This window comes from Equus quagga, chromosome 11, assembly GCF_021613505.1.
Source record: "Equus quagga isolate Etosha38 chromosome 11, UCLA_HA_Equagga_1.0, whole genome shotgun sequence".
Lineage (NCBI taxonomy): Eukaryota > Metazoa > Chordata > Mammalia > Perissodactyla > Equidae > Equus > Equus quagga.
In genome coordinates this window covers 32,248,438-32,275,135 of record NC_060277.1, presented here as the reverse complement: position 1 = coordinate 32,275,135, position 26,698 = coordinate 32,248,438, and the positions used below count along the sequence as shown (strand labels likewise).

The 26,698-nt window shown below is 36.9% G+C and overlaps 1 protein-coding gene across 2 annotated transcripts in view; it reads right to left on the bottom strand.

The window, feature by feature from the left end:
- Window positions 1-26,698, bottom strand: part of ASCC3 (activating signal cointegrator 1 complex subunit 3) — a 323,391-nt gene that overhangs the window by 5,970 nt on the left and 290,723 nt on the right. For both annotated transcript variants that reach the window (XM_046674951.1, XM_046674950.1), the window contains exons 37-39: window positions 23,692-23,916; window positions 4,003-4,154; window positions 2,164-2,311 (exon numbers count right to left, since the gene is read on the bottom strand). In XM_046674951.1, the coding sequence (XP_046530907.1) occupies window positions 2,164-2,311; window positions 4,003-4,154; window positions 23,692-23,916 (525 nt within the window). The remainder of the gene's footprint in view (window positions 1-2,163; window positions 2,312-4,002; window positions 4,155-23,691; window positions 23,917-26,698) is intronic.

The following is a 26,698-nucleotide window of genomic DNA, read 5'->3' as shown; positions in this document are numbered from 1 at the left end:
TTGCTAAGACTTTAGTGCCGCTGAGGATATCTAATTGAAATGAAGCAGCCATGATGAATCCAACGGCCCCTTAGGAACTCAAAAAATGTAAATCCAGTGCAAAATTTCAATGCAACTCCAATCCTATAACCTGTCTTGTGAATTTTACATTATGTGTGGCATAGACCCTGAAATGGTCAAGCCACAGAATGGTCTACACTGTGCTTCAAGGTAACAGATGACAGCCTATCTCCTGCTGGATCCAAGAGCTATGGAGCACAGAAGCTGCACCGCTTGATGTTCTTCTAAGGCTGGCCAGAGTGGAAAAGTGATCAAGGAGACACTTAAATAAACCATTTCTGCAAAGCATCTAACTTTGTGAGGCAAAGTAACACTTATCACACGAAGCAAGACTTCATATGTTTCTTTACTAGTACCATTAAATTAGTTACCAATATGTTTTCAGTTATTAGCAACTTGTTGGGATTTAACTTTACAAAGCCCCCAAAAGTCAGATCTCGTTTTTAAATGTATGTAATCTTTTTTGTAGCAGTTAATATTATTTTTCATCCTCAGTGGGTACACATATATTTGTTGGGTGTGTGTATACACACAAACACACACACATACATATATGTATATAAAACACGAGCTATTTTTAAAGAAACTGCTAAGACATTTCAATACCAGCCAAACATATTTATCTGAGGATTAATCTTCATCTATTGAATCAGGCAAGAGCACTGCCATGCATACAATTATTTAATTAGCAGCCAAATCCTCTGCCAGTCAGCAGCCGTTCCAGGCATACTGATGGGGTGGAAGATGCAAATCTCACAGTCGTACTGCTTTTTCTCATTACTACTGCAATTAGCACTTAAATTGATGCTTTAAACATACTAATTTCTGGAATAATTCAGGATTTGTATGTTACCTGGGATCGCCTCACTGCAGAGCCGACAGCAGATTGCTCTGCAAATTGAAGCACTTTTGAGCCAAATAACCATCATCATATCAGACTGAGCCAATTTGCATTTGGTTTTAAAGATAACAGAACGGGCAATTTATGCAAATAAATTAAGTAAGTTTACTTCAGCGTTCTCCCTGAACTAATTATAACAATGTTCTAATTTTTCATCACATCTAAAACCTGGCTTGAAATCAATGTATACTATGTTAGAAATCTGTTGTTGCTAAGGGAAGCCTTGTTTTGATTTAAATATATTGTTTTTATTCATAATTTTGATGGTAATTTAGTTAGAAAGGTAGGCACTTATTATGAATATTTAAATAGTTTTTTGTGCCAATTTTGGGTTCAACAGAAATTGAACAATCAGACTTTAAGCCTGTCATACTTTTTCCAAGTCTTGCTCAAAAGTAAGTTCCATTGGAAGAAAAACGATATGGTTTAGAAGTTTCTTTATTTTAATACCTGCATTTGCAAGTCAAGATGTTAATTACCTTATAAATCCTGAATGTTTACTTTACATGTTTAGGGTAAAATTGTTTAAGACTTAAAAGTCTAGATATGCCAAATACTTCTGGCATCATTCATTCATATTTTTGGCCTTTGCAAAGATGGTCTGGAGAGATGACCTATGGTGTCTTTCACAACACAGATGTAGCTTTCTGTCTCAGTTATATGCTACACAAATAAAAAAATAAAATGTTCATTTGAAGGACTATTTGAGAATCTAGGAACAATAAAATGATTAAAATAAGGAAGGGGCTTAAAAAAGTAACTGAGAGAATTGCACGAAAATATACCCAAGAGTAAAAAAAGAAAAATCATCCTGAAGAAAGGGGTGAGACGGCCTCAGTAACGTAGCCTAGCGATGGACGAGGCGTCGCAGGACTTTCCCAGCCGGCTGACTAGCATTCGACTGAAGCAACTTCTAATAAGGCCAGGACTGCTACTAAACACTGTCACTGTCGTGACTTTCAGTACCATCTACTGAGCTCTTGTTCTCTATCAGGAACTATAACACCCTGCTTAATTTTCACAAGAACTTCATGAGACAGGTATGATGTTTTCATGTTTATAATCATGATCAGTAAATGGTGGACAGACTTTAAACCCAGGTGAGCCTTACTCCAAAACTCCAATGCTCTAAGTTAGAAGATCTTGGTATAAATTCCCAGACAGAGTGAGGGAGCCTCAAAACACAGAAGGGATGGCCTCACCTGCTTCATTTTTGCAGCTGGTAGCTCGTTTTCCATCATGGAGCTAAATACGTGGTCTTTCCCTCCGCAGGCATGGATCAGTTCAGGAAGGCACTCGATGAAGCCATGGCACCCAGCTCGTGGGCCCTTTATACCTGAGCTCCATTTCCTAAGAAATAATATCAACACAAACCAAATAATTCTTCCATGGCACAAATGGGATTTTCTGACAATAATGCTTGATAAAATTAGAACAGTTTTTTAAAATTAAGATTACTATATAACTTTTTAAAGGCCATTATTGCTATGTTTCAGAATCAGCCAGCATCCTCTAAGATATATCAACTCAAGGCAGTATTGCTGTCACTACATAAAATGTGTAAATCATAGGGGAGCTCAGTCAATACTGAGGGTTCACAGGACATGGGTGTCTTTGCATAGGAAGGCACTGGCATGCACTGACGCTTTTACGTGGATAAAGCTCTGCACTGCAGCCCTGACATGTTTTCAATGGTTGCAGGCAAATGTCTCTAATACAATTACGTGAATAAAGTTTTCATTGTAAGTTGTTAGGAGCATAAAATGAAAAGCACATTTTGGGAATCTTTGAGATTTATAGCGTAAATACTGCCAGATCCCCAAGAATGGAGTCCATCTAAATTTCATTCTCTATTTGCTGCTTATACAGCAGGAAGAAAAACATAATTAAAATTATACTGTCATAGCACTTTTCAGGGTGACAGTAAAGAACTGGATCCAATCTCCTAGGCCTGAAGCAGCCTCCGTGCTGTGTCGTGGTAGCACCGTTATGTGCCTGGTTTACTGCTGAAACCCAACTCCCACCAGTTTTACTACCAGATTGGAAGGGCTCCTGAAACTGAGCTGCAGACACATGAGGGATCTGCTTTTCCCATGCCACCTGCTGCTGGTGTGGCTCTCTCTCTGAATGTGCCTTTTAGTGTCCAGGTCATCCCATGTTGGGCATTCAAGCACCATGGAAATAACTGCCCTGGAACCTCACACTTGAGTCAAATTGAGGGACTTCCCTGAGGAGACCCCAGGTGTGTCTGAGGTTCTGCCTGGCGTCTGTATCTAGATGCCTCAAATGACCACCACCCCTAATCTAGCTGACAAGAGGTTGAGGGTACATGACAGCAGGCTGCAGCCAGACTGTTTTGCTTTGTCTACATGACTGTGAACCAAGATTTGGCTGTAAAGTATCTCTCAACTGGTGTGAAACACTGGCATGAAAGAAACATTTCCATTTAAACACTGCCAACCTTGCTTGTAACATGTACTATTCTCTTCCTTCCTAAAATATTTGCAGCCATGTACCTAGGACCTAAGGGTTAAATCATTTGATGATAATATAAACTTTTCTTTTAGGCATAGGTTATATTTTGAGCTCCCAGCAAAAATAGCTACCCAGTTTTGGACATTTTGCAGATGCACAATTTACTTTTGATAATGGATTTCGGATTCCTCAAATCTATTCTGCAATAACAGAAATTGGCAATTTAAATATTTTGCTTTAGATCACAAAGTACTTTAAAGAATCTTTTTAAATGAAGGCTGATATTGTAAAGGAATAAACACAGTTAAAATAAAAATGTATCCATTGTTGCAAACGGAAAACAATTTATTAGAAGGTTACAATGAATTGTGGTTCAGCTTGGAACAGATGATCAAATTCTAAGAGAGAACATTACATCACGAAGTAGGCCATGTCTCCCCTTGGGAAACAGGCATTTTCACTGTAAAGAATCAATATTCTAGGTACAGCCTGAAAAAACCCACATGAAAACAAAATAATCTTTTTGAAACTTAAAAACCAATTACATTGAAAATCCAAACCATCACCTGAAAATGTGAAGATGGTGGAGCTCTATGTTTGGTACTGTGAGAAGAGAAGAGTCTTTCAACCACCGACCCTGGATCACCATCTGAACCAGGTTGCTGATGTTTAGGACAGTCACCAGCCAGCCCTGGTTTGCAGCCACATCCAGCATTGCCTGAACAGGGGAAAGGCACGTATTAAAAGAATACCATGGCACCTGCCCTCTTCTTTGGAGATCTGATGTTAGCCTCAACAAAAAAGAAACAACAAAACCGAGCATTATACCTCTAAATCAAAATAGAAACCAGAAAATGAACTACAGTTGGATTGGAGAGAACAAACTGAATCTCCCGTAACATTCACTGCATATTACTTCCCACAGAGTGTCAAATATTTAAGTTTTTTAGGGCAGCAAAGATAGCCAGATAATACTGGTACCCAGTAATAAGGCAAAGGAAAAAACTCAGTGTACTTGGAGAGCAAATACCTATATAATTCACTGTATCAAGAGCATTCGCAGCTGCATTTAAAGAGTAAATCTCAGGTAGTCTTTTCCAAATTTAAAATCAATAACGGTAAGGCGATAGGAGATTTTCTTGCCAAAAATTTATTTTCCCCAAAGAGCAGCTTAAGGACAGAGGCCTGGTTTTCAACGAAAATAATACACTACACACTAGCAAAGGGGCAACTGCCAGTGGTGCATGTGGAATGACGGGAGGCTATTCATATTAGTCTATACATTTAATCTAATGTTTTACGGACAAACAAACGCTGCATTTGCTTAAGGCAAAACTAAACAGTGAAATCTTATTTAAACAAAGGAGAAGTTTACACAGGCAAAGCTATTTCAATTAAATTAGATTCTGGAGAATGCTGACTTAAAGACGCATAAGTTAATATCATGATCTGAGGCAGCTCTTTAATACAGTTTTAGGAGTGTACTCTCTTGTTTTGGGAAATGAAGAGAAGGTAAGAGAAATTGGATGTACCTAGTAAATGTCTAAAATGACACTTTAATAGTAAACATCTCACCAACAGCAAAATATTGATAAAATGTATGAAATCTATTAATACTTTTTTGGAAATAATTTTTAAGGTATATTATTTTAGTAAAATTAACTTGTTATACTACTTAGTACTGCTGAGGCAGATATATTTTCCTTACAAGTTTTGAATTTCCTGTCTGTCTTCTCTAACTTACACAAGTAAAATAGTTTAAAAAACACCTGGCTCAACGAATCTGTGGTCTTCTCATAGACCTTACAGGGAAATGGATCAACATTTCTGGATAGCATGGTTGATGTGATGGAATTTACACCATTGAGTAATCACCCATGAGTCTACTAATTATACATCGTAAAGCCTGAATGTTGGTATAATAGGTATATTCATAAGAATGAATATGTGTATGTGTGTCTATCAATGTGTATACATCTACAAAGGTACATGTTTATAAATCTGGGGAAAATCCACCTCTCTGCTTCCTACGTCTCTGCAGAGCTAATTAAAACATTTTGCCTTTCTTTGAAGTGCATGAGACAAGCAGGTCATGATGAACACTACTCAGACAAAAAAAGTATTAGTTTACAAGCCACAACTCTTGAGTTCTGTAAGGGAAGAGAAAAGGAAAAGAGAAGTGAATAATTACATCTAATGCAGTATCACGATGATTTAGAAGTTGTAATGTGGAGTAACTATGGAGATTTGACTTGTGATTTCACATTTCAACTTGACTGGAAATAAATTCCAGACCAAAAGCTTACATATTAGAAGAGTTGGAGGGATGGACCATATGTTTTTAACTTTGAAGTTTTCATGATGAAGTTGAAAGATTTCATAAAATTTATGAGAGTTCCCCACAATCTTTCATTGTATGATCCAGATGTGAAACGTAAAAAATCATGCAAAGTGATTGCTCACATGAAGCAAATGAAAAGCCATATCATGAATTGAAAACTAGTATTTACCTTGTTTTAGAGAAAAGGTAGGTAGGGAGATCAAGAATCTGGGATGACACAGGTTTTGTGACTACCCAAATGTGGCGAGCCAAACGTTGCTACACGTCTGCTCAATCACCTTATAGCTGGTCCTGTTTCCTTTGCCTCCCCCTGCCCTCATTAATTCTCACTTGAAATATGATAAATAGCCCTTTTTTCATTCTTATCTCATTTTTTTTCAACCCATATTTTACTTTGTTACCAAAGTAAATTTTTACAGAGGTAAAACTGATCATGCCATTCCTCTGCTTAAATTTCTTCAATGGCTTCACACTGTGTAGAGGACAAAAGCTAACACTTCTCTGCACGACAGTCAACACCTTATGATCTATCTGGTCCTGGCTTACCGCCCTTGCCACCTTCCCCTCTGTACCTTCAGTGCAGCGATACTAAATTACTGCTGTTTCCCCGCATTCATCTTTCCTCCTAATGTTCCCTTTTTACAAATACTGCTTTCTTGGCCTTGTCCACCTGGGGATTCCTATTTATCCTTCAAGACTAGATCAAATGTTACTCCAAGTGTGAAGCCTCCCCAATGCTTCCAGGTGGATTGTAGGTACTTCTTTTTCCTATGTGTCTGCTGCTCTTGACACACGCCACCATTATCCCATTGTGATTCTTTGTTTACACACCTGCCCTTTACACTCCTTGATGGCACGACTCTGGAAATATTTTTTGTAATTCTAGCCCTGCATAGTGCACTCAAGACATACTAGTTTGTGAAAGAATACGGTAAAAATCCAGTTACAATGATCATAACGACATTCTGCTTAAGCTGTTGTACCTCTGTCAAAGGCAGTACCGTGTAGCAAAAAAATGACAGGCTTTGACGTCAGATAGACAGAGGTTTGAATCCTAATTTTGTCCCACTTCCTATGTGTAAATTTGGGGAAACCACTTAACTTTACTATGCCAGACTTCTCATTGATAGAAGGGGTATTATACCTCCTTATAGGGGTGCTCTGAGGGTAAAATGAGATAAGGTACTATGTAAGATATCTAATATACTGGCTGGAACACAGTAGAACTCAATAAATAGGCGTCTATTTTTTTTGTGTGTGTGTGCGAGGAAGATTGGCCCTGAGCTAACATCTGTTGCCAATCTTCCTCTTTTTTTTTTTTTTCCTTGAGGAAGATTGTTGCTGAGCTAATATCTGTGCCACTCTTCCTCTGTTTTATGTGGGACGCTGCCAAAGCATGGCTGAATGAGCCATGCTAGGTCTGCACCTGGGATCTGAACCTGGGAGCCATGGGCCGCTGAAGCAGAGTGCACAAACTTAACTACTACAACACTGGGCTAGCCCCAAGATGTGTCTATTTTTAAAGTTTTTCCAGGATAATATGAAAAGAACACCCTAAAACACCCCATTCTTTCTTATAGGGACTTCCTTTGGCCTTTTGGTGCTGATTTCTGCACTGAGAGGTACAGGGTTTCAAGGGGCAGGGCATGCATGGTCAGGAGCAAAGGCACAGAATGGGCAGAACTGTTCCTCAAGAGAGGTGTGCAATTACAAGAAAGCCAGGGGACAAGGCCAAAGATAGACACTGCAGCTCAGGCCAAACTGGAGGATGTGGGCTCGGTTCTCAGTCTGAATGGGCAAGCCCATGTTACTGTTCAGAGGCACATACCTAAAGGGGCTAAGGTCAAGGATGGTCCAAGAAAATGGGCTTGAGGGTCCTGGTTGCCTGCAGTGACACACCTCCACATGACAGAGCCTAGGATGGACTCCTTCTGTCTCACTATCTTTATAGCAGTCTTCCTGGTAGATAAGGACTAACAGGAATATGATACTCCCTGGGGCAGCTTTGGTAACAGGTGGAGATCATGGCTTAGTTCCCCAAGTCACCTTAAAGTCCCTTACAGAGATCTAATGCTCAATAACAGAAGGTTGTTTTAGTACACTAAGGAGAAATAACTGTGCACATTCTTTACTAGCTTAGCATTAACATTAGGCAAATACTTACTCTCCCTTTACCTCTTATCCACTTTCTACTTGGCATGCTACCTACCAGGTAAAGCCAGGATGATTCTAAGTGTAGGGGAAAAAGGATGGGGGCTGACTTTGTGTGAGACTTTATCCCACTAAGTTGTCTTCACCTTCAACTGAGTGTTGATTCAGTGTCATGTCCAGCTGTGACAGAATGGAAATATGATTTATAGCACTGTATTCATTTATAAAATTATATTACAATTAAAACCTTATCACAATTAACAGAAACTGTGGGGTTGTCATTTATTTATAGGAGAGCAGGTGATGAGTTTGGTTTTGAACACATTTTAACTGAGGTGCCACTATGAAGCCAGGTGAAAAGTCCAGGTAAAAATGAGCTCTGGGGAGAGAGTAGGGGCTGGGGTTGTGGACTTAGAAATCCTGGGTACAAAGCAGGTAGCAAAATAGTTAAAATGAGCATCTTTGGAGCAGAGTGGGGTCGGGGTTACGTGGAGATGAGATCCGTAAAGGCAGGAAAGGATAAAGAGGTGAGGGCATCGAAGGTACTCTCAGGGCACTACTGAAACAACTGGGATTCGAGGGGTTGTTTGTCAAGCATGTACCATTTGTCAAACACTCTGATAACATTTTATGTAAGTTACCGAACTTAAACCATTTTACAGATGAAGACATGGTGGCTCAGAGAGGTAAAGAAACATGCCTAAGGCTACAAAGCTCTGGTAAATGGGTACAGCTGGGGTTCAAGCTTCTGGGAAGCTTGACTCCAAAATGCTTACTTTTAACCAGTATAGTATACTGCCTATAAAGTTCAGGATGTGAAGAAGGTGTGTGGAATTGGAATGGGGTCCTGGATTAGAACAGAAGATTCTATGAGGCATGTGCATACCAGATAAAATAGGACTCTGAGCAGGTTTCCTGATACGACAGTATTTAATGCAAACAGTAAGTTTAGACGAAGTATAATCATACGTATAACTCATGAACACTCGACACTGGTTTGAAGATGGTGCGGTATACTAAAACAGACTTGAGAGTTTAGAGTCTTGTGCCTTTAAATTAACTGTAAGACCTTGGGCAAATCACTGAACTACTGGTATTCATTTTTCTCATATGAAAAATCCTATCTTCTGTAAAGATAGAAAAAGTCTATCTTCTGTAAGTTTTAATCTTTCATCAATAAAATGTCAACATACCCATACTATATTGTTACTTGTTTTCATAAAGTACACTTTCTATCTTTCCAGGTGGACTGTAATATCCTTGAAATCACAGGCAGAAAAACCTAAGCCAAAAAAGAAGGCAGTATATACTAAGTACAGAACAAGCTGCACAGAGAAAAGACCCTCTTGGGATCAGAGGAAGATGAGGTCTGGCTGCTGGGGTGTGTGGGTAAGGCCTCATACAAAAGACAAGCTTCAGCTGGTCACTGAAGCCTCACACACACAGTGCCTTTGGAGAGAGAGGCTCTGCTGTGAGGAGGATGGAAATTGATAGCACTCATAGCAGAGGGCTCAGTCTTGTCTGTAAGTTGGAGGTGCTATCTCTTGCTGGGAGAAAGTACCGTAAAGGAGCATGAAAGGGTTTTGACTAAGTACTGGGGGGAATTAATGATGTGAATAAAAACTAGAGCAGCAGTGATTTCAACAGCATGACTTTAAAACAATAATTATAGAAATTATTAGAAACAATTAGGAAGTGTAGAAACAATTAGCAATGTTTTGGGATTGTTTCCGGTGATAATGAGTATGAATAATTTGAGTAGGAATAATTTGAGGATGAAAGCAGAGAATTCAGATGTTGACGAATACCCAGGGAGGTGAGAGACTTTAGGTTACCAGCGATATCACTGCTGAAGTGGACAACTCGAGGGTCAATGCTGTTTAGGGTGGCAAGCAAAGTCATAGAGGACTAAGACCGAACTGAAGGTTTAGGAAGAGGATAAGAGAGTCAGGTCTAATGAGTAACAGAAATGTTCAGTCAGGCTGACTGGTAAAGATGCTACAGTCAGAGAGGAGATTCAGAGGGTGATATCATGGAGGTGGTGGCTAAAGTGATTTGGATATAGTAATTATTAGAGTGGAGGAGTTTGGGATGCATGCAATCATGATGTGGAAAAAAGGTCATCTGCTGAAGCCCTTGTGATGACTGCAAGAGCTGGGATGAACCTGAAGAGTGAACTGGTGTTTGAGGAAGGTGGGCAGAGAGATCTAGAGTTTGGATCATAGCTGAAAAAGAAATCTTACAGACATTGAAAGTGAAACATGACATGGATAAAAGAAGCAGGAATCTGAGAAAAACATGTGGTTGGAGACACCTGAGGAGGCAGACTTTTATTACTGGAGAAATAAGAATTACCCAGCTCAGGAGTTTCAAAGGGAAGATAGAAATGGGATGGTGGGTGTGTCTGCCTATGGCTGACTGCCGGAGCAAGAGAGGGAAGGAGCAATGGATCATGAGAGAGGGACAGGCAAAAACAAAGACAGGTGCACATACTATACACAGCCCAGACCTCGTCCTCCTATGGAATTCACAGAAAACTCAAGACCTTCTGAAGTACTTGGCTTTATGCAACGTAAAACGATGCAACAAACACTAACAGCACCATCAGCACAAAGACAACCCCATCTCTCACCTTCACAAACAAAAAGAATTAGGAGTTTAGAAAATGGACACTCTCTGGAAGGAAATTTGTTAGGCTCTATGAGTCCAGAAGCCAAAGGCATGCTTTCTGACTTGAATACACCTATGTCCTCAACATTTATTTTGAACTGATTTCAAGAATTCCCTAAGCATATCCAGCTTGGTCTTAGCATTTGAATTCAACCACATTTTCATAGCGGTGTTACTATTTCTGCAAAGGACAGATTTATCCAAATCTATAGATATTTTTCTTATCTTCTTCTACTGTAGCTTATACTTAAAAAATGCAAGCTTGACAACATATTTCTACGTATTTTATGCCAAATAAAGTAAATTTCATTCAACTATTGTGAAAAGTCCTGGTGAAGTATAGAGTTAAATCAAACTGTATAGAGAGTATCATATAGGATGTGATGAAAATATTTGTATAGTAGTGCACAGATTATAAAACTTTCATAAATAGCTCTCATTTAATCCTTAAAATACCAAGGATGAAACAGGCATCAGTACTACCCCCTTTTCACAGATGGAGAAACTGAGGCTCACAGAAGTTCAATGACTATGTAATCACATTGGTAAAAAGTTAAGTTAAGACAATCTGGGGCTGGCCCTGTGGCTGAGTGGTTAAGTTTGCGCACTCCACTTCGGTGGCCTGGTGTTCACTGGTTCAAGATCCTGGGCTCGGGACTATGTGCTGCTCATCAAGCCATGCTGTGGTAGTGTGCCACATAGAAGAAATGGAATGACTTACAACTAGGATATACAACTATGTACTGGGGCTTTCTGGAGGAAATAAAAACAGAGGAAAATTGGCAACAGATGTTAGCTCAGGGCCAATCTTCCTCACCAAAAGAAAAGCATACTTAAAAAAAAAGAAAAAGATGATTTTGGTTTTCCAATTTCATATCTGTGCTCATTACAGTATACTCTACTATCTCTGAATGCTATACATATAGCCCGTCTTGTTTGAAGAAGGATTTAAAGTGGTTTACATCTGTCCTGTTTCCCCTACATAACAGAAAAATACAAACTCCAGACAAAATTATTACACATTTAATTGATTAATGTCTCTGAACAAATATTGTCAACATGATTTTTGAAAGCCCACAATTTTAAAATCAATTTTAATGTACTATTTGGTTATATCTACATTTTAATATTTGATATACAGCCATTAAATATCTTTTGAAACACAACTGAATTCTGGATTTAAATAATCCATGGGTAAAATAGGAACTCTGAGTACTGTGACTGAATTATGTCAAGTTCATTGCAAGGGAACAGAATCACTAAATTAGGCCACTAAAAGAAAAACTATATCATTCAATGCATAGCAAGAGGTAAGTTAACAGAAGGATATAAGATGTAGCTCTAAAGTCCATTATTAAAATTTTCTAAACTTCAGTTTAATAAGTGTGAATTTAGTCCTCGGTGTCTTCGAGACTCTGTGGCCGTAGGGTGACATATGGAGGGGCAAAGTTCCAGCCTCTCTATCCCCCTCTGAGGATTCTGATGACCTGCACCCTTTCTTCCTCCTCCCTTTATTCTTTCTCTTCTTCAAGAAACCTTTTCTCCTGTTCCTTGTGTCTCCTGATAGTCACCCTCACATATTGAGTGATAGTGTAGAGATTACAACAACCACATGAAAATAAAATCATGACAAAGGTTGAAATGACTAGATAATGTTGCTACTTCTGTTCAGGTTAAATGACATAAAGATAATACACTGTCAGAGCTTAAGAGAAAGATTTATTTAGTCTAGAATAAGAAAAAAGATTTTTATTAATTAATAAAAACTAAATTGTTACTTATGGAATGTCATGAGAATGCAAAATACTATGGAAAGAACATCAAAAACAATGAAAGTCTGAGAAATTCACAGCCAAGAAGAGCCTGAGGACACATGACAACTAAACACAATGTGGTATCCTGGGTGGGATCCCAAAGTAGAAAAAGAGTAGTGGGATCCTAGAGCAGAAAAAAGACATTAACTATTCTAAAATATAAAGTCTATTTAAAAAAAAAAACAACTATGGAAATTCATCCTAGGAAGCTTGTTAAAACATTAGTTGTTAGACATCTGTTAGAATATGCACTATTTAGTTCAAGAGCTCCCAGAACTTTTACAGTGATGGGAAAACCTGAGAAAAGCTTTTTTAACAGAAAGGCACACTCCTCTAAAGGTTCAGGTCAGTTGCAAGTAATGATACAATATTTTGTCAATAATTAAAATGCTATAAGTACATTTATAAGAATCTTTTTCAATAGCAACAGTTGTTCACGGTAACTTTCTCCTGAACTTTTACCCCCAGAAGGTTAGCATTCAGGAAGCTCAGCTGCTGTCTAACAAACTTAATTAATCAAAAAGTCATTTCCGAGCTGTAACTATGAGTAAAAGCGCTTCAAGTGCGCTAGCAAGCCTACAAGTTAATCAAAATGCTAATGCAGTACAAATTAAAGTTGTGATTAACATTTCACAGTAGCTGCTTAAGTGAATTGATCACACAAATGGGTTAAGCATTACTCATTTCCTACAGCCCAACCGGGAGAAGGATTGTTATGTGGGTATGAGGAGAGGAGCTGAGGGTAGAAGGATCCTTCATAATAGCATCATGTCATCAATAAACCGTCACCAAATTGTCATACAAAAGCTTACAGGTAGAGTCACCCAGGGGAAAATAGCCTTCCAAATTATATTATAGTCCTTGAAGGAAGATTGCTTATAAATCCACAAGAGTAAGTAAAGGTGTTTAATATCTCAAAATCCACACATTTGTGTTAGTTTTGGAAATGCCAAATGTATCAGCTCTGTGTTGCTTCCGGAATGGGGAATGGTGCTTTGTTTTAGGTGGTGTTTTGGGTGTTGTATTGTGGAATTAAAATGTAGCTTTGATACAGGAGAAAATAGCCACGAACTGGATGATGATTCTGCACCGTAATGTGGATCTTTGCATTTAGAAGAATAAGCACTCAGGATTAAGTTCATTTAGAACTACTTGTTTTTAAATAGTCATCCATTAATAAAACTTCATCAGGCTTCTGTGGCAAGAGATGAGCTCCTGGCAGTCTTGCCAGGAAAACAGCCTGAATTAGACTTCCCCGTCTCCCTTAATTTGATAAGGTCACACTACTGTTTACAACAAACGGGCTACATTTGTTGGTAGACAATTCAGATTTGGCAGATAATCTTAAAAACAGTGTGAGAATCCACACACAATAAATCTCCCTTTTCAATCCTCTCTTAAGGAAGAATGAGAAAGGAAAAAGTGAGAAATTTATTTACTCCATTTACCCACGATATATTGAGATTTACTATGTGCCAAGAATTATGCCCAAGTCACCTTAACAGTCAGCGACATTATAAATAGTTATTGATAAGGTTCCAGCATATTTTGGATGACACAAAATCCTTCAAATGTATGCTCATAGTATTAATATTCCTTGAAACATACCCATAAAATAGATTTAAAATGTAATAGTGTAATATTCATTTTAGAATCCTTTAAAGACTTGAGTTACAGCAATTAACTCTTTAAACCGTAGATTGTTAAATATGTATAATCTAATTTTGGAAGTCTAAAAACTATTTACTTATAGCCTACCCATCTTTTTCTTAAAATGATTTGAAGACGCTTTCTGAAGCCTATTGTGCTATACTGCCCACTTAAAGACAATCTTTTCATTTGGTCTAATTATAAGCATTTAAAAATGTAAAAGGATTCTACTAAGAATATACAGAAGATTTTATGTACAATTTACTATATCAAAACATTTCTTACCACTACTGGATTAAGGATTTGACCAAGTACTTCTTTTGTTAAGCTGGGTGATATCTGCACTAGTTTCACTGCTAACTGTATTTGACTCTGTGATTCTAAAACTTGTTCATTTAACTGACAGTGACATTCTTTAACACATGGACAACCCACTGAGCCTGTGCTCAGTGCACCCATAGGTACATATTCCTCAAAGGTTACGTTAGCCTTGCTCCCTGACAGTTCCATCTCCTGGTATCATCAAATGTTTCTATGCTTTTTAATCTACTACAAATGGGGATCATTTATTAATGGAAATATAGACCCAGCTACAGTCATAGGATCTCTCAGTTAAAAGAACTAGGGCAATGAAAAATATTCATATCATTATATCTTCTTTTGCTTCCTGTATCTGTTCTTTCCTATTCTCAGATCCTAATATGTGCATACATACATGTATTAAGTTCCTCAATTAAAATACTCTTAAAAGTAGATTGAAGATGCAATGTGTTTTCAGAATAGCTTTGAGTTATAGAAAAAAGTATAATACTAGTTATTTGAAATGTAATACACTTTAAGTTTATCAGAAGTTGTTACAGAGATAAAGAGGTCAAATTATTGTTTTGCAGTTTGGGCTAAACAGCAATCCCACCAATAAACTTTTAGGGATTTGCTTTTGCAAATTTAAGAAGGTTCTTCTGAGTGGAGAAAAGAGTCCAATTCACACATCCCACCTTCCTCTATTCATGTAGCTTATTAAAGTTATTTTTTGACTAGCACCTTTTATGACACTTGATAAAGCCTACTGGAACATTTTAACATTAATTTTAGTGGCATATGAGCTACCTGTTATGTGTGAAAGAGAAGAAAGGTTGGAAACTTAGTAGTTCAAAAAAGACTTGGACATTAAGGAAAATATTGTAAAATGACAGCTCCTATATTAAAGTTAGACGGAAGAATTTATAAAACAATGGAAACTTAACACATCAGAACACAGCTCTTTAAAGATCTTCCTTTCAGGCAATGAATCGCCTACGATATTTTTAAGGCATGTGCCCTCGGTTACCTTTGCCTACTTGCATTAGGACAATGGAACATGAATTCAATCTATACAAACACATGTCTCATTCAGTATGCAGAATACAGAACTTTACACTCTTCCTCAATAGCAAAGAGGAGAGGCCTGCTACCTTTTGGGGAGTTGGTAGTTCCGTATCTTGGGGTGAGGAATATCTGACATTGCCTATTGCTACTAGAAGTCTGAAGTTTTTTCAAAAAGGACAAGTGGGATGGACCAGGGCTGCATCCAGGGGAGCCCCATTAGTGGTGATGATGATTAACTAGTGAAAGAAGCCAAGAATATAACCTAAGCAGAGAAGGCAAACTCTGAAGAATGAAAGAGGAACATCAAATGTGTGTATGTGTGTTTTAATAATAAACCTATGCACAGGTTGTTCTAGTATGTATATACTATTTATCGCAGGATTATCTTATAATTATGATGGCATTCCTCCTATGGTTGTGTCAGCAACTTGATTGTTCCCCCATTTATTTCCAAATATTGTAGTTTGGGGGAGAATGTGGGGGAAGTAAATGGCTAATTCATTGATCTACCTAGCATAATATAAATTAAACCTCGAGAAGCATCATAAGCAGTTGATACCAAAAGGGCAAACAGCATATCAACTGGGACACTGTTGAGTGATACAATAAAGCAGTTACAAACATCAATCATCTTAACAAGTCTCTCTTAGGAACTGGTTAAAGCAATTATAGGCAGACTGCTGAAAGGGAACTAGAGTAATTAAAGGGAGGTGATTTGAGTATACATTGAAAAGGAGGATTACAGTCATGCATCACTTAATGATGGCGAAACATTGAGAAATGCATCATTAGGTGAATCTGTCATTGTGCGAACATCACAGAGTGCACTTACACAAACTTACACAAGCCTACTACACACCTAGACTATATGGTACTAATCTTACGGGACCACCATCATATATGCGTATATGTAGTCTGTCATTGACCAAAACGTTGCTATGCAGTGCACAACTGTAATTTAAAAATATTATTCATGGTCTAGCAGGAATTCTTGGTTTAAAAAAAAGTGGAAATTCCTGTGAAGTTCTCACACTTTAAAACAAATTCTGAACAGACCATGAGCACAATTTTTAAATCCATCTTTATAGGACAAGGGAACCCTGTGATATACACTTTTATTATACATCCAACTTTTGCTGAAAGCTATTTTTCTTTCTGATGTGCTCTTGGGAGAGTTACTTAGTCTTCATTTATAACACGAGGATAATAACTGTCTACTTCATTGGACTATCATAACAAATGAGTCAATTCAATGCAAACCAAGTAGACAAGAGCCTGGTACAGAGAAAGTCCTTAATGAATGTTCACCACCACCACTGTTCCTGATGGTCTGCTTTATGAGCCATCACGAAATAGAGCTTTTTTTGTGTGGGGTAAAGGGATGGTGTTCACTTCTCCAAATGCTGTGCTAGCATTTGTTATTTAACATACATTAATTCCAATTTAAATTTGGAAGCATAGTTCTCCAGAGATCTTTCTAATCAATCTACACTGTCTTATTTGTGTGTGTGTTTTCTTCTTTCATGAGATAACAGCATTATCTTGTAGTCTTTAAAGGCATTGCTGCTAAAGTCTTTTAAAACAGAAGTCTTAAAATGCACACAAACGTTTTGATCTATTAAACTTAGGCTGCAGGCTAGAAAGCACTAGCTGAAGGGTAAATCTGGCCTCTGCTACATCTGAGAGAAATCTTCCCAAATGAACCCAGAAAAGTGACAGCACAATGGCACTTTGAAGTTCACAGGCCTCTGGTTCTCAGCTCACTGAATCAGCTCCTCAAGCCATGGTTTCCCTTTTTCCATTAAACAACTGAAAGCATTCAATTACTGGGAAGTTTTGCTGTAAATAGTAGGCGGTAATGGAAGTGACTAAGAAATAAACCTGTACTCTTATGCTATTTGCCTTTGTATTGTATTTAGATATTTTTCATTTAAATGAAAAATAATATTTATATTACATTAGAATCATGTAAAGACTTCTCAGAAGAGATCAGAGATATTAGAACAGGATTTAAATCCTGGTATCTCCACTTGGTTTCAGCATGGACTGCCTCAAAAAATCACCTTTAAACAAAGTTAACTTCTCTGAACGTTAATTTCTTTGTCTCGATGAAAACAGCAGAAAGCTAATCAAAACACCAGATGTTTATCACCAGTTCTGGCGTTGTCACCAAATTTGGAAAATCTGAGCAAGTTACTTTAATTTTTGATGCTTATTTGTAATTTTCCCATAGAAGCTAACAAAGTTTTTCTTTGGTACCTCCAACACAGAAAGTATGTCATATCATTTACTACATTTTACAAATATATTTTACAGTTAACATGATCAAGAAGAGGAATCAAAGGTGAATGGCAAGAATAATCAATTCCATAATTACTTAATTTACAAATTAGAACATTTTAAGCAGATTTTAAGAATTGCGATATCACAGTAATTTTGACTTTTATTCTTGTTGACTAGGATGGAAATGGAAATGATAGTAACAGTAAAATATTAACAGGAACCATGACAAAAACACCTTCAACCAAAAAATGACACAAATATAATTTCAAATGGGTACAAGAAGGGAAGGCAGGCTATATTAGCCATTCTGACTTCAAGCAGGGGGGAATACCACTACCATAACAACTATGTTTTTCTTTTGTGAAAGAGTCCCAGGACATGGAGAATCAAGACTACAGAGTTTTCATAATCTACGTGATGGCTCATATAAAAAGTATGTTTCCATAAAATAAGGGAATAAAAAAAAACTTTAGAGTTACAATTACTATGATAAAGCAAGGAAATAAAAGAACCAGCTAAGAATGAGAATACTAAGATAGACCTATTTCCTTGAGTCCTCAAATTGTTGTTTACTTTATAAACATTAACCAGTGCCCCATTCCCAGAAGGTGTTATTTTTACTCAGACACCAGGGGTTAAGTGTCTTGCCTAAGGCCTTATACTATAACAAGAGCAGGGCTGAATTTATAGTAAGAGCTGGTGGCACTGAGTCCTATACACAGACCCAAGGTCGTGCTGATGTCCCATGAGGACAGTAGTATAACGTTCAATCAGCCAGCAGGGCTGCAGCTTGGAAAACCGCGTGAACCAATGCTGTCTAAGGCCAGCAGGATGCATATATCGAATGAGAATAATACGGTACAATAATTCAAACTGTCAATCAGTCATGGAAAATTTGATCAACTCTTGATTTTCTCCCCAAATTTTCCATTGGCAACTCTAATATTCTTTCTTCTTTCTGTCTTGTTTACTATTATTATAATCTTAAGAAGAAATTGCAGGAATGAGAAGATTTAGGACATAAAACTGTTTGCCATTGCTTTAGAACTAAGTTTATTACCAGGTGGCTTCTGAAAAGCCAAGTCAACATTTAAGATGATCATAACTAAAGTTTATAATTTATAAGAAAGGAAAATGGACACACAATGTCTTATAACAGGGGACTCATTAAACAAATTATGACCTTCATATGAAGGAATATAGTGCAGCTGTTAGAAATTATGCTCCAGAAAAATACTTAATGTTAAAGAATACTTAGTTATAAATTATTAAATTAAAAAAGGTTATAAAATAACAAGATAAAAGTTGGCAAAAGAAGAAAATGAGAGAGCAAGTGTGTATGAGTGTATATGTACAAAGAGAGAGAGCCTTTCAGTCTCCAAAGACAAAAAGCACTATAGACAACTATTGTATTCCAGTTAGTAAATTTGTTTTTGTAGGAGAAAGGGTTAGTAACTCTAAGACTACCACAGGACTATGCTAGGATTGAGGAAATAAGTAAATATGTTTTTATTAATGAAGCCATGTTTCTCACAGGTGGAGAAAGGAGTTATAAATAAAAAAGGGGAAAGACTAAAATGAACCCTTTGGTGTTGGTTTGGAACTGGAGGTATTAGACTGAACTCATGGTTTTATGGATACAAATGTTTTTCACACACTGAAACACACACATATATAAATACATACACAGATAAGTAGATATACAAATAGATATAGTAGATGTCTCTATATACATACTTCTATTTCCTAGCTTTGTCTACAGAGAGGACCTACAGGGATAGACACCTAGGTAGCGATGTTCAACAAGCACCCAGATTTTAGTCTCTAAAACCATTCTCTAATAAAAGGATCCAGGGCTCTCTGGGAAAATGGCCAATTCCAGGGCCAAGGCAAGTACAAGATGCCAGAATGCAATAATATTAAAAAATGATGGGGCACGTCAAAGGGATACCAGAGCCAGTGTGAGAGGCCCCAATGGTTGACTAGGAGAAAATCTGAGCAGCAAAATAAATAATGATAGCAATAGATTTTAGGCTATAGAATGAAACAAACACTCATAAGTCTATAGTTATATAAATTAATAAGTGAATAAAGTAAATAAATCAGTGAAGGAGAAGGGAAAGTTCTTTATAGCAGAATTCCAGGAATGATGGAAATAGAAAATCACAGTAGTAGTAACTTTCACACAAAAACCACCAATGGGTGCTGAAAATGATGTAGGAAAGTACAATGAGAAACGGAGTGTTTGCATAATCTCAAATCTCAAAGTTATCTTCCTACAAGATACCTATTAATTAGAAAAGGAAAAAATTAACTTTACAGTGGAGAAGCCCAGCAGACACCACCCCAAGTGTACCAAGTTAACATCACCAGTAAAGACACCCATCCATGTCACAAGCCTCCTGATATGATACACCGAGAGGACAAATCATCACTTCCGTGGTATTCTTACCAATAACATATAACGTCGACGTAATTCTGAGGAAACATCAGGAAAATCCAAACTGAGGGACAAACTCTACAAAAAACTGGCCAGTACTCTTCAAAAGTGCCAAGGTTATGAAAGACAAGGTGACCAAGAAGATATGACAACTAAATGCAATGTGGGATCCAGGACTGGATCTTGGTCCAGAGAAAGGGCCTTAGTGGAACAAAATTCAAACTCAAAATTTGAATGAGGTCTGTAGATAGTTATTAGGATAAGATCAGTACTGAGGTGAAAAGTTAACATTAGGGGAAGCTAGGTGAAGGATATACAGAAATTTCATTGTACTATTTTTACAAACTTTTCATAACTGAATTTGTTTCAAAAGGAAAAAATTTAAATTTTTCATTAAAAATAAATTTTTAAATTCATTAAAAAAAGAAAAGGCCTCATATTCATGGGGGTGAAGATATAATTACTATAAATGACTTTAATTTTAATATGCTGTTTCTCCAAATTTTCTACAATGAAGTGTATTACTTTTATAATTAGAAAACTATTTTTCTTTAGATGACATTTAGAAGGATCAAACAATATTCAAGAAATATAAATATGATCCGAAAAACTCCATATAAAAATATCTAATAGAGGCTCAAAGTACCTGACTGAATCTTTTCCCCTATGGCAAATTCAGAAACAGACTCTTTTGGAAATTATTAATTTCTATTATTATATAGCCTTTGAATCATTATCGACTTAGGGGTAAAAAAAGAAAGTATCAATGAGTTTATCATACATTATAATTTTTGCATATGATGTACATATGTACATTCTAAGCATATCTGTAAGGATAAAAGTTGAATTCCTCCTGCAACTTCTCTCCAACCCTTTCTGACCCCTGGGTGCATTAACAGGTCAGTGTTTGAGGGGTAAAAAAAACAGGTATAGGAAACACAAATGAGCATTCACGGCCACAGCTAAAACTTTAGGAACTTTAACCTTTGCTTATAAAGTGTGACTAACAAAGAGTGGCAAACCATCCTTCTAGAGAGGTAACCTGCGTGTTAGTTACAAAAGGGGGTCAAAAAAATTTATGTGTTTATTACAGCCTTACTTCCCTTCTAATTCCTGATTGTTTATATTTGCTCTATTTTATAAAACACCCCTACTCTTTTAAATAATAAAATTAGTTTTTTTCTGAAAATAAAAATGTTAGAAGTTCATTTAAAAACATTCAAAGATTTTAGAAAAGCATAAAGAGGAAATTAAAAATCTCCTAAAATCTTGCTACACAGAAGTGGCTTCTGTTAATCTTTTGGTGGACACTATTCTGGATCTTCTCTCTAGGTCTATTTTAACATATAGATACAGATATTCTACACAGATGTAGAATTCACAAATGGAATTTTAATATTTTGAAAGATTTATAACCTGAAAGATACTTAGGTTATTTCCAAGTCTTTAATTTTGTAAACTATGCCATAATGGAGGTTTTGTACATATATCTTCACAGATTCATTTACTCTATCTTTAAAAACACCATAAGTCTTTTGAAAATTAAAAAAATTGTTTTTTAATAGAGAAACGTCCAAAAAGCGTATAATGTAGAAAATCAAAATCTCTCATAATCTCAGTCCTTTAGGTGTGTCCCCCTGTCCTGATCTTCTCACAATCATCTCCCAGGAAATGGCAGCTCCATCCTTCTGGCTCTACAGAAAAGCCATGGAATCATCGTTGGCTTCTCACTTTCCCTAAAAACCTTTGTCCAACACATTAGCAGATTCTGTTCTACTTAAAAAAATATACAGAATCCAACCAATTCTCAGCAATCTCACTCATATCCACCTGGTCCAGCCGCCATCATTTTTTGCCTAGACCTAAAGTATTTAAGGCATGAAAAGTTCATTGATACAGTTTCAGATTCCACATTGCAATTAACTTTCAAGAAACACCACATGTCAAATTTTTGTGTAGCATCAAAGAAGTATATCCACAATTACCTGAAAAGGCTAGAAAACCTTTTCAAACTACAAATCTCTGTGAGGATTCTTCATATATCTCAACTAAAACATCACATTATAATAGAATGGTTGCAAAAGGAGATACATGAATCTAGCTGACTTCTATTAAGTGAGACACTAAAGATACTTGCAAAAATGTAAAACAATGCCACACTTCTCACTAATTTTTTTTTCCTGAGGAAGATTTGCCGTGAGCTAACACCTGTGCCAATCTTCCTCTATTTGTTAGTATGTGGGCCGCCAGCACAGCATGGTCGCTAACGGAGTGGTGTAGGTCCACACCTAGAACTGAAACCAGGCCACCGAAGGGAAGGGTGCCAAACATACCACTAGGCCACTGGGGCTGGCCCTCTTACTAATTTTTTATTGTTTTGAAGAATAGATATTTTTCCTGAGAAATCATGTTACTTATATTAACATAATGGGCTTATTATTATTTTTAAGTGAAGTAATAAATATTGGAGAATTTCTGTGTTTTAATTGATACGGGAAATATTCATATATATAACCAACATAACCATGAGTGAACCACTGTTCTTTTTTTTTTTTTTTTTTAAGATTTTATTATTTCCTTTTTCTCCCCAAAGCCCCCCGGTACATAGTTGTATATTCTTCGTTGTGGGTCCTTCTAGTTGTGGCATGTGGGACGCTGCCTCAGCGTGGTCTGATGAGCAGTGCCATGTCCGCGCCCAGGATTCGAACCAACGAAACACTGGGCTGCCTGCAGCGGAGCGCGCGAACTTAACCACTCGGCCACGGGGCCAGCCCCAGTGAACCACTGTTCTAGTTGCTTCCTTCTCATTCAGAGTAAAATCCAAAATCCTTACCATGGGTTACAAACTCCCTACATGACCCGACCCCATTTTCTCTATAATCTCAATACCTACCCCTCTCTGACTTCATTTCTAATCACCTTTTCCCATCCTTTTTACAATGGCCTTCTTGATTTTCTTTAAATATACCAAGTAAGTTCCTACATGAGAGTCTTGGCACTGGTTTTTCTCAGTTTTGGAATACACTGCCCCAGATAATCCCATGGCTCACTCCCTCCCTTCAATTCGTTCTTAAATGTCACCTTATAAGCAAGATAGTCCCTAAATATCACATTAAAAAAATAGTGCAAAATGGCACCTTCCATCTGTCTTTGTTTCCTTTACTATACTTCATCTTTTTAAAATAGCAGTTATCACCTCTAGACTTATATTTTTAATGGTCTGTCTTCTCCATCTCGAGTGCAAGTCCCCAACAGCAGGGACTCTTCTGTCTTGCTCACTGCTATATGTTCCGTGCTAGAAACGTACCTGGCACTTAGTTTACTTTCAATAAACTTGATTAAATGGATGACTGAAATTGTCATTTTACTGTATTTATATTTCTTTTTCCTTTGAAAATGCTTGATTTGATTCACCAGGTTTTTCTCAACAATGACCCAATAAAATTTTTAAGATGCAAGTATATTTTATCCCAATAGGAAAGAACCCAAACAAACCAGAAATGATGGGAGAAAACATAGGTAGTAGAAAGGACTTTCATACCTGACATACTCTGAGTGCTTGGTCCAAGACTGTCTTAGTGTCAGTGTCATAATCTGGGCAGGGCAGCATGGTTCGGCTGAGATGGGCCTGGAGTAGGAGATGGGCTTTGGTGTGAGGGCTGTCAAATGAATGAGGATTTGATTCAAAGGGAAGACACTTTGCCAGTTCACTATTCATGTGATCTTCATTGTGTCTTACTGGCAAATCTGTGTATTCTTCTGCATCCTGAAAAAAAAAAATCCCCCATCAATATATTTAATAATGTTCTAGAATAAAAATATAATAATTAATGTACTTCTTAGCTTTAACTACTGACGTTTAAAACATGGTTTAGAAAAAACACAAGACAAACAACCATGCCCCTTAGAATTTTGCTTTGTTCAATACTAGTATTAATACATAAGCAAAAGCTAGTAATGTACAATATATCTGAAATTTATGAAAGCTCTTCTTATTTATACAGTCAACAAAAATAACGGAGGACTTCCTGGGCATCACACACTATGCCTGACTCTGGGGCCACAGCAGTGAACCTGAAACTGAGAGTTCACCAGGAACAAGCAAGTTCTACAAAATGTAATGAATGCTCTGATAAGGTAAGTACAGGGTGCTGAGAGACATTTAGTTTGGAGACCTATTTATTTTAGAGGGTCAGGGAAAACTTCTTGGAAAACGTGATATTTAAATTAAGATCTATAGGATGAGTGGAAGAAATAAGGCAGGGCTGGGGGAAGAGGAGATGAGGATAGGATTGGTAAAAATTTATTGTAATAAATTAGATTAAAATAAAATGATTCAAAATTGAGGGTTTCCAGCTACACATGTAAGGAGCTTGAAAGCCACCATGTGGCTTTCAACAACAAGTAAACAGCTGAACAGACTGAAAGATCAACAACTCTTCTTGGATCCATAAGAGAGGGGAGGACACAGGGCAAACTGCTACCCCCAAGACTGGAGACAGGTGAACACAGGGAGTCACAGCTGGCAGCTGGAGCAGAGACTCAAGAGCAGAAACTGCTAAGGGCACCAGGGCAAGAGTAAGAAAACAGATCTGTAATTGATGAATTGTTGAAGGATCAGTGTGAACAAGAAACAGAAGCTGCAACCAACCCGGAATTCTGCACCCAGTAAAATCACCCCTCAAAAGTGAAAGAGAAATGAAGACTTTGTCAGACAAACAAAAATTGGGTCAATTTGTTGCAAAAAACCCTAACTAAATGGAGAGAGATTGATCTATAGATTTAATACAATCCCAATCAAAACCACAGCAGATTTTGTTTTCCCCTTTGGTAAAAATTAACAAGTTGATTCTAAAATTCATATGAAAATGCAAAGGACTAGACTAGCTAAAAGAACTCTAAAAAAGAACAAAGCCAAAAAGCTAGAACTACCTGATCTCAATACTTAACACAAAGCTGCATTAATCAAAAAAGGGTTGTATTGGAATAGAATAAAGAGTCTAGAAATAAACCCATACATACATGGACAACCAATTTGTGACAAAGGCTCAAAGACAAATTAGTGGAGAAAGAACAGACTTTTCAAGAAATGAATAATTGGGTATCTACACCAAAAAACCAAAGAAAACACTTTGATCCCTATCGAACACTGTATACAAAAATTCACTCAAATGTATCATAGACCTAAATATAAAATCTAAAACGATAAAACTTCCAGAAGAAAATAGGAGAACATTTTTGTTACCTAGGGTTAGGAAAAGATTTTTTTTTATAGGATAACTTAAAGCATGATCTCTAAGAGATAAAACTGATCAATTGAGCTTCACCAAAATAAAACACTTCTGTTCTTAAAAAGGCATTAAGGGAATGAAAATATAAACCACAGACTGGAAGCATCTGAAAAGCATATATCTAATATAGGTCTTATATCCAGACTATACAAACTCTTAAAACTCAGAGTGGGAAAAGAGCCCATGAAAAAATGGGCAAAGATTTTAACAGATACTTTATATAAAGATGTGCAATATTATTAGCTATTAGGAAAATAAGAACTAGAATGGCCAAAATTTAAATGGCTGACATACCAAGTATTGGCAAAGATGTAGAAAAACTGGAACTTTCATACACAGCTGGTGGGAATGTAAAATGTTATGGTCCCTTTGGAAAACAGTTTCACATTTTCTCAAAAATTAAACACACCACTACCATGTGATCCAGCCATTCCATTCCTATGGATTTACCCAAGAGAAAATAAAGCATATGTCCACACAAAGATTTATCAAGTAAACTGGAAAAAACATGTCCATCAACAAGCAAAGGGATAAACAAATTGTGTTATATCCATACAATGGGATTCTACTCAGCAATAAAAAGAATGAACTACTGATACTCACCATAACATGGATGAGTCTCAAAATAATTATGCTGAGTGAAAGAAGCCAGACCAAAAAAAGGGTACATACTTTAGGATTTCATTTATATAATACTCTAGAAAATGCAAACTAATCTATAGCAACAGAAACAGACAGGTGGTTATCTGGGGAAGGGGTCAGAGTGGGAGGGATGGGAATTAAAGCAGGGAGTACCTACTCAGAGAGGGGTACAAGATAACTGTGATTTGCATTTGACAGGCATAGGATTCTTGCCCACGAAATAGGATTCTCTGACAGAACCCCTTAAGATTTTATTATTTGGAATTCAAATTCAGTAATGTGAAACAATTTGAGTATTCTACTCTCTACGTATAGTATGTCCTCATCTTTTCTTACTTCATCAACAATTTCAGAAACTTGTGCCTTTACTGTATGCTAAGAATATACTACAAGAGTACTTAAAAAAAGGGCAATGATGATAGTTATATCCTTATGATAAAAATTCATCATTATATTAACAAATTCCTATTTCAAAAATTGAATGGAATAAATTCATTTAGACAAATTCTTGTTGAATATCTACCTCATGAGGGAGATAGACATTATTGAATCATATAAATAAATGCAAACTTGATATGGTGACAAGTGCTATGAAGAAGAAATACACGGAAGCAT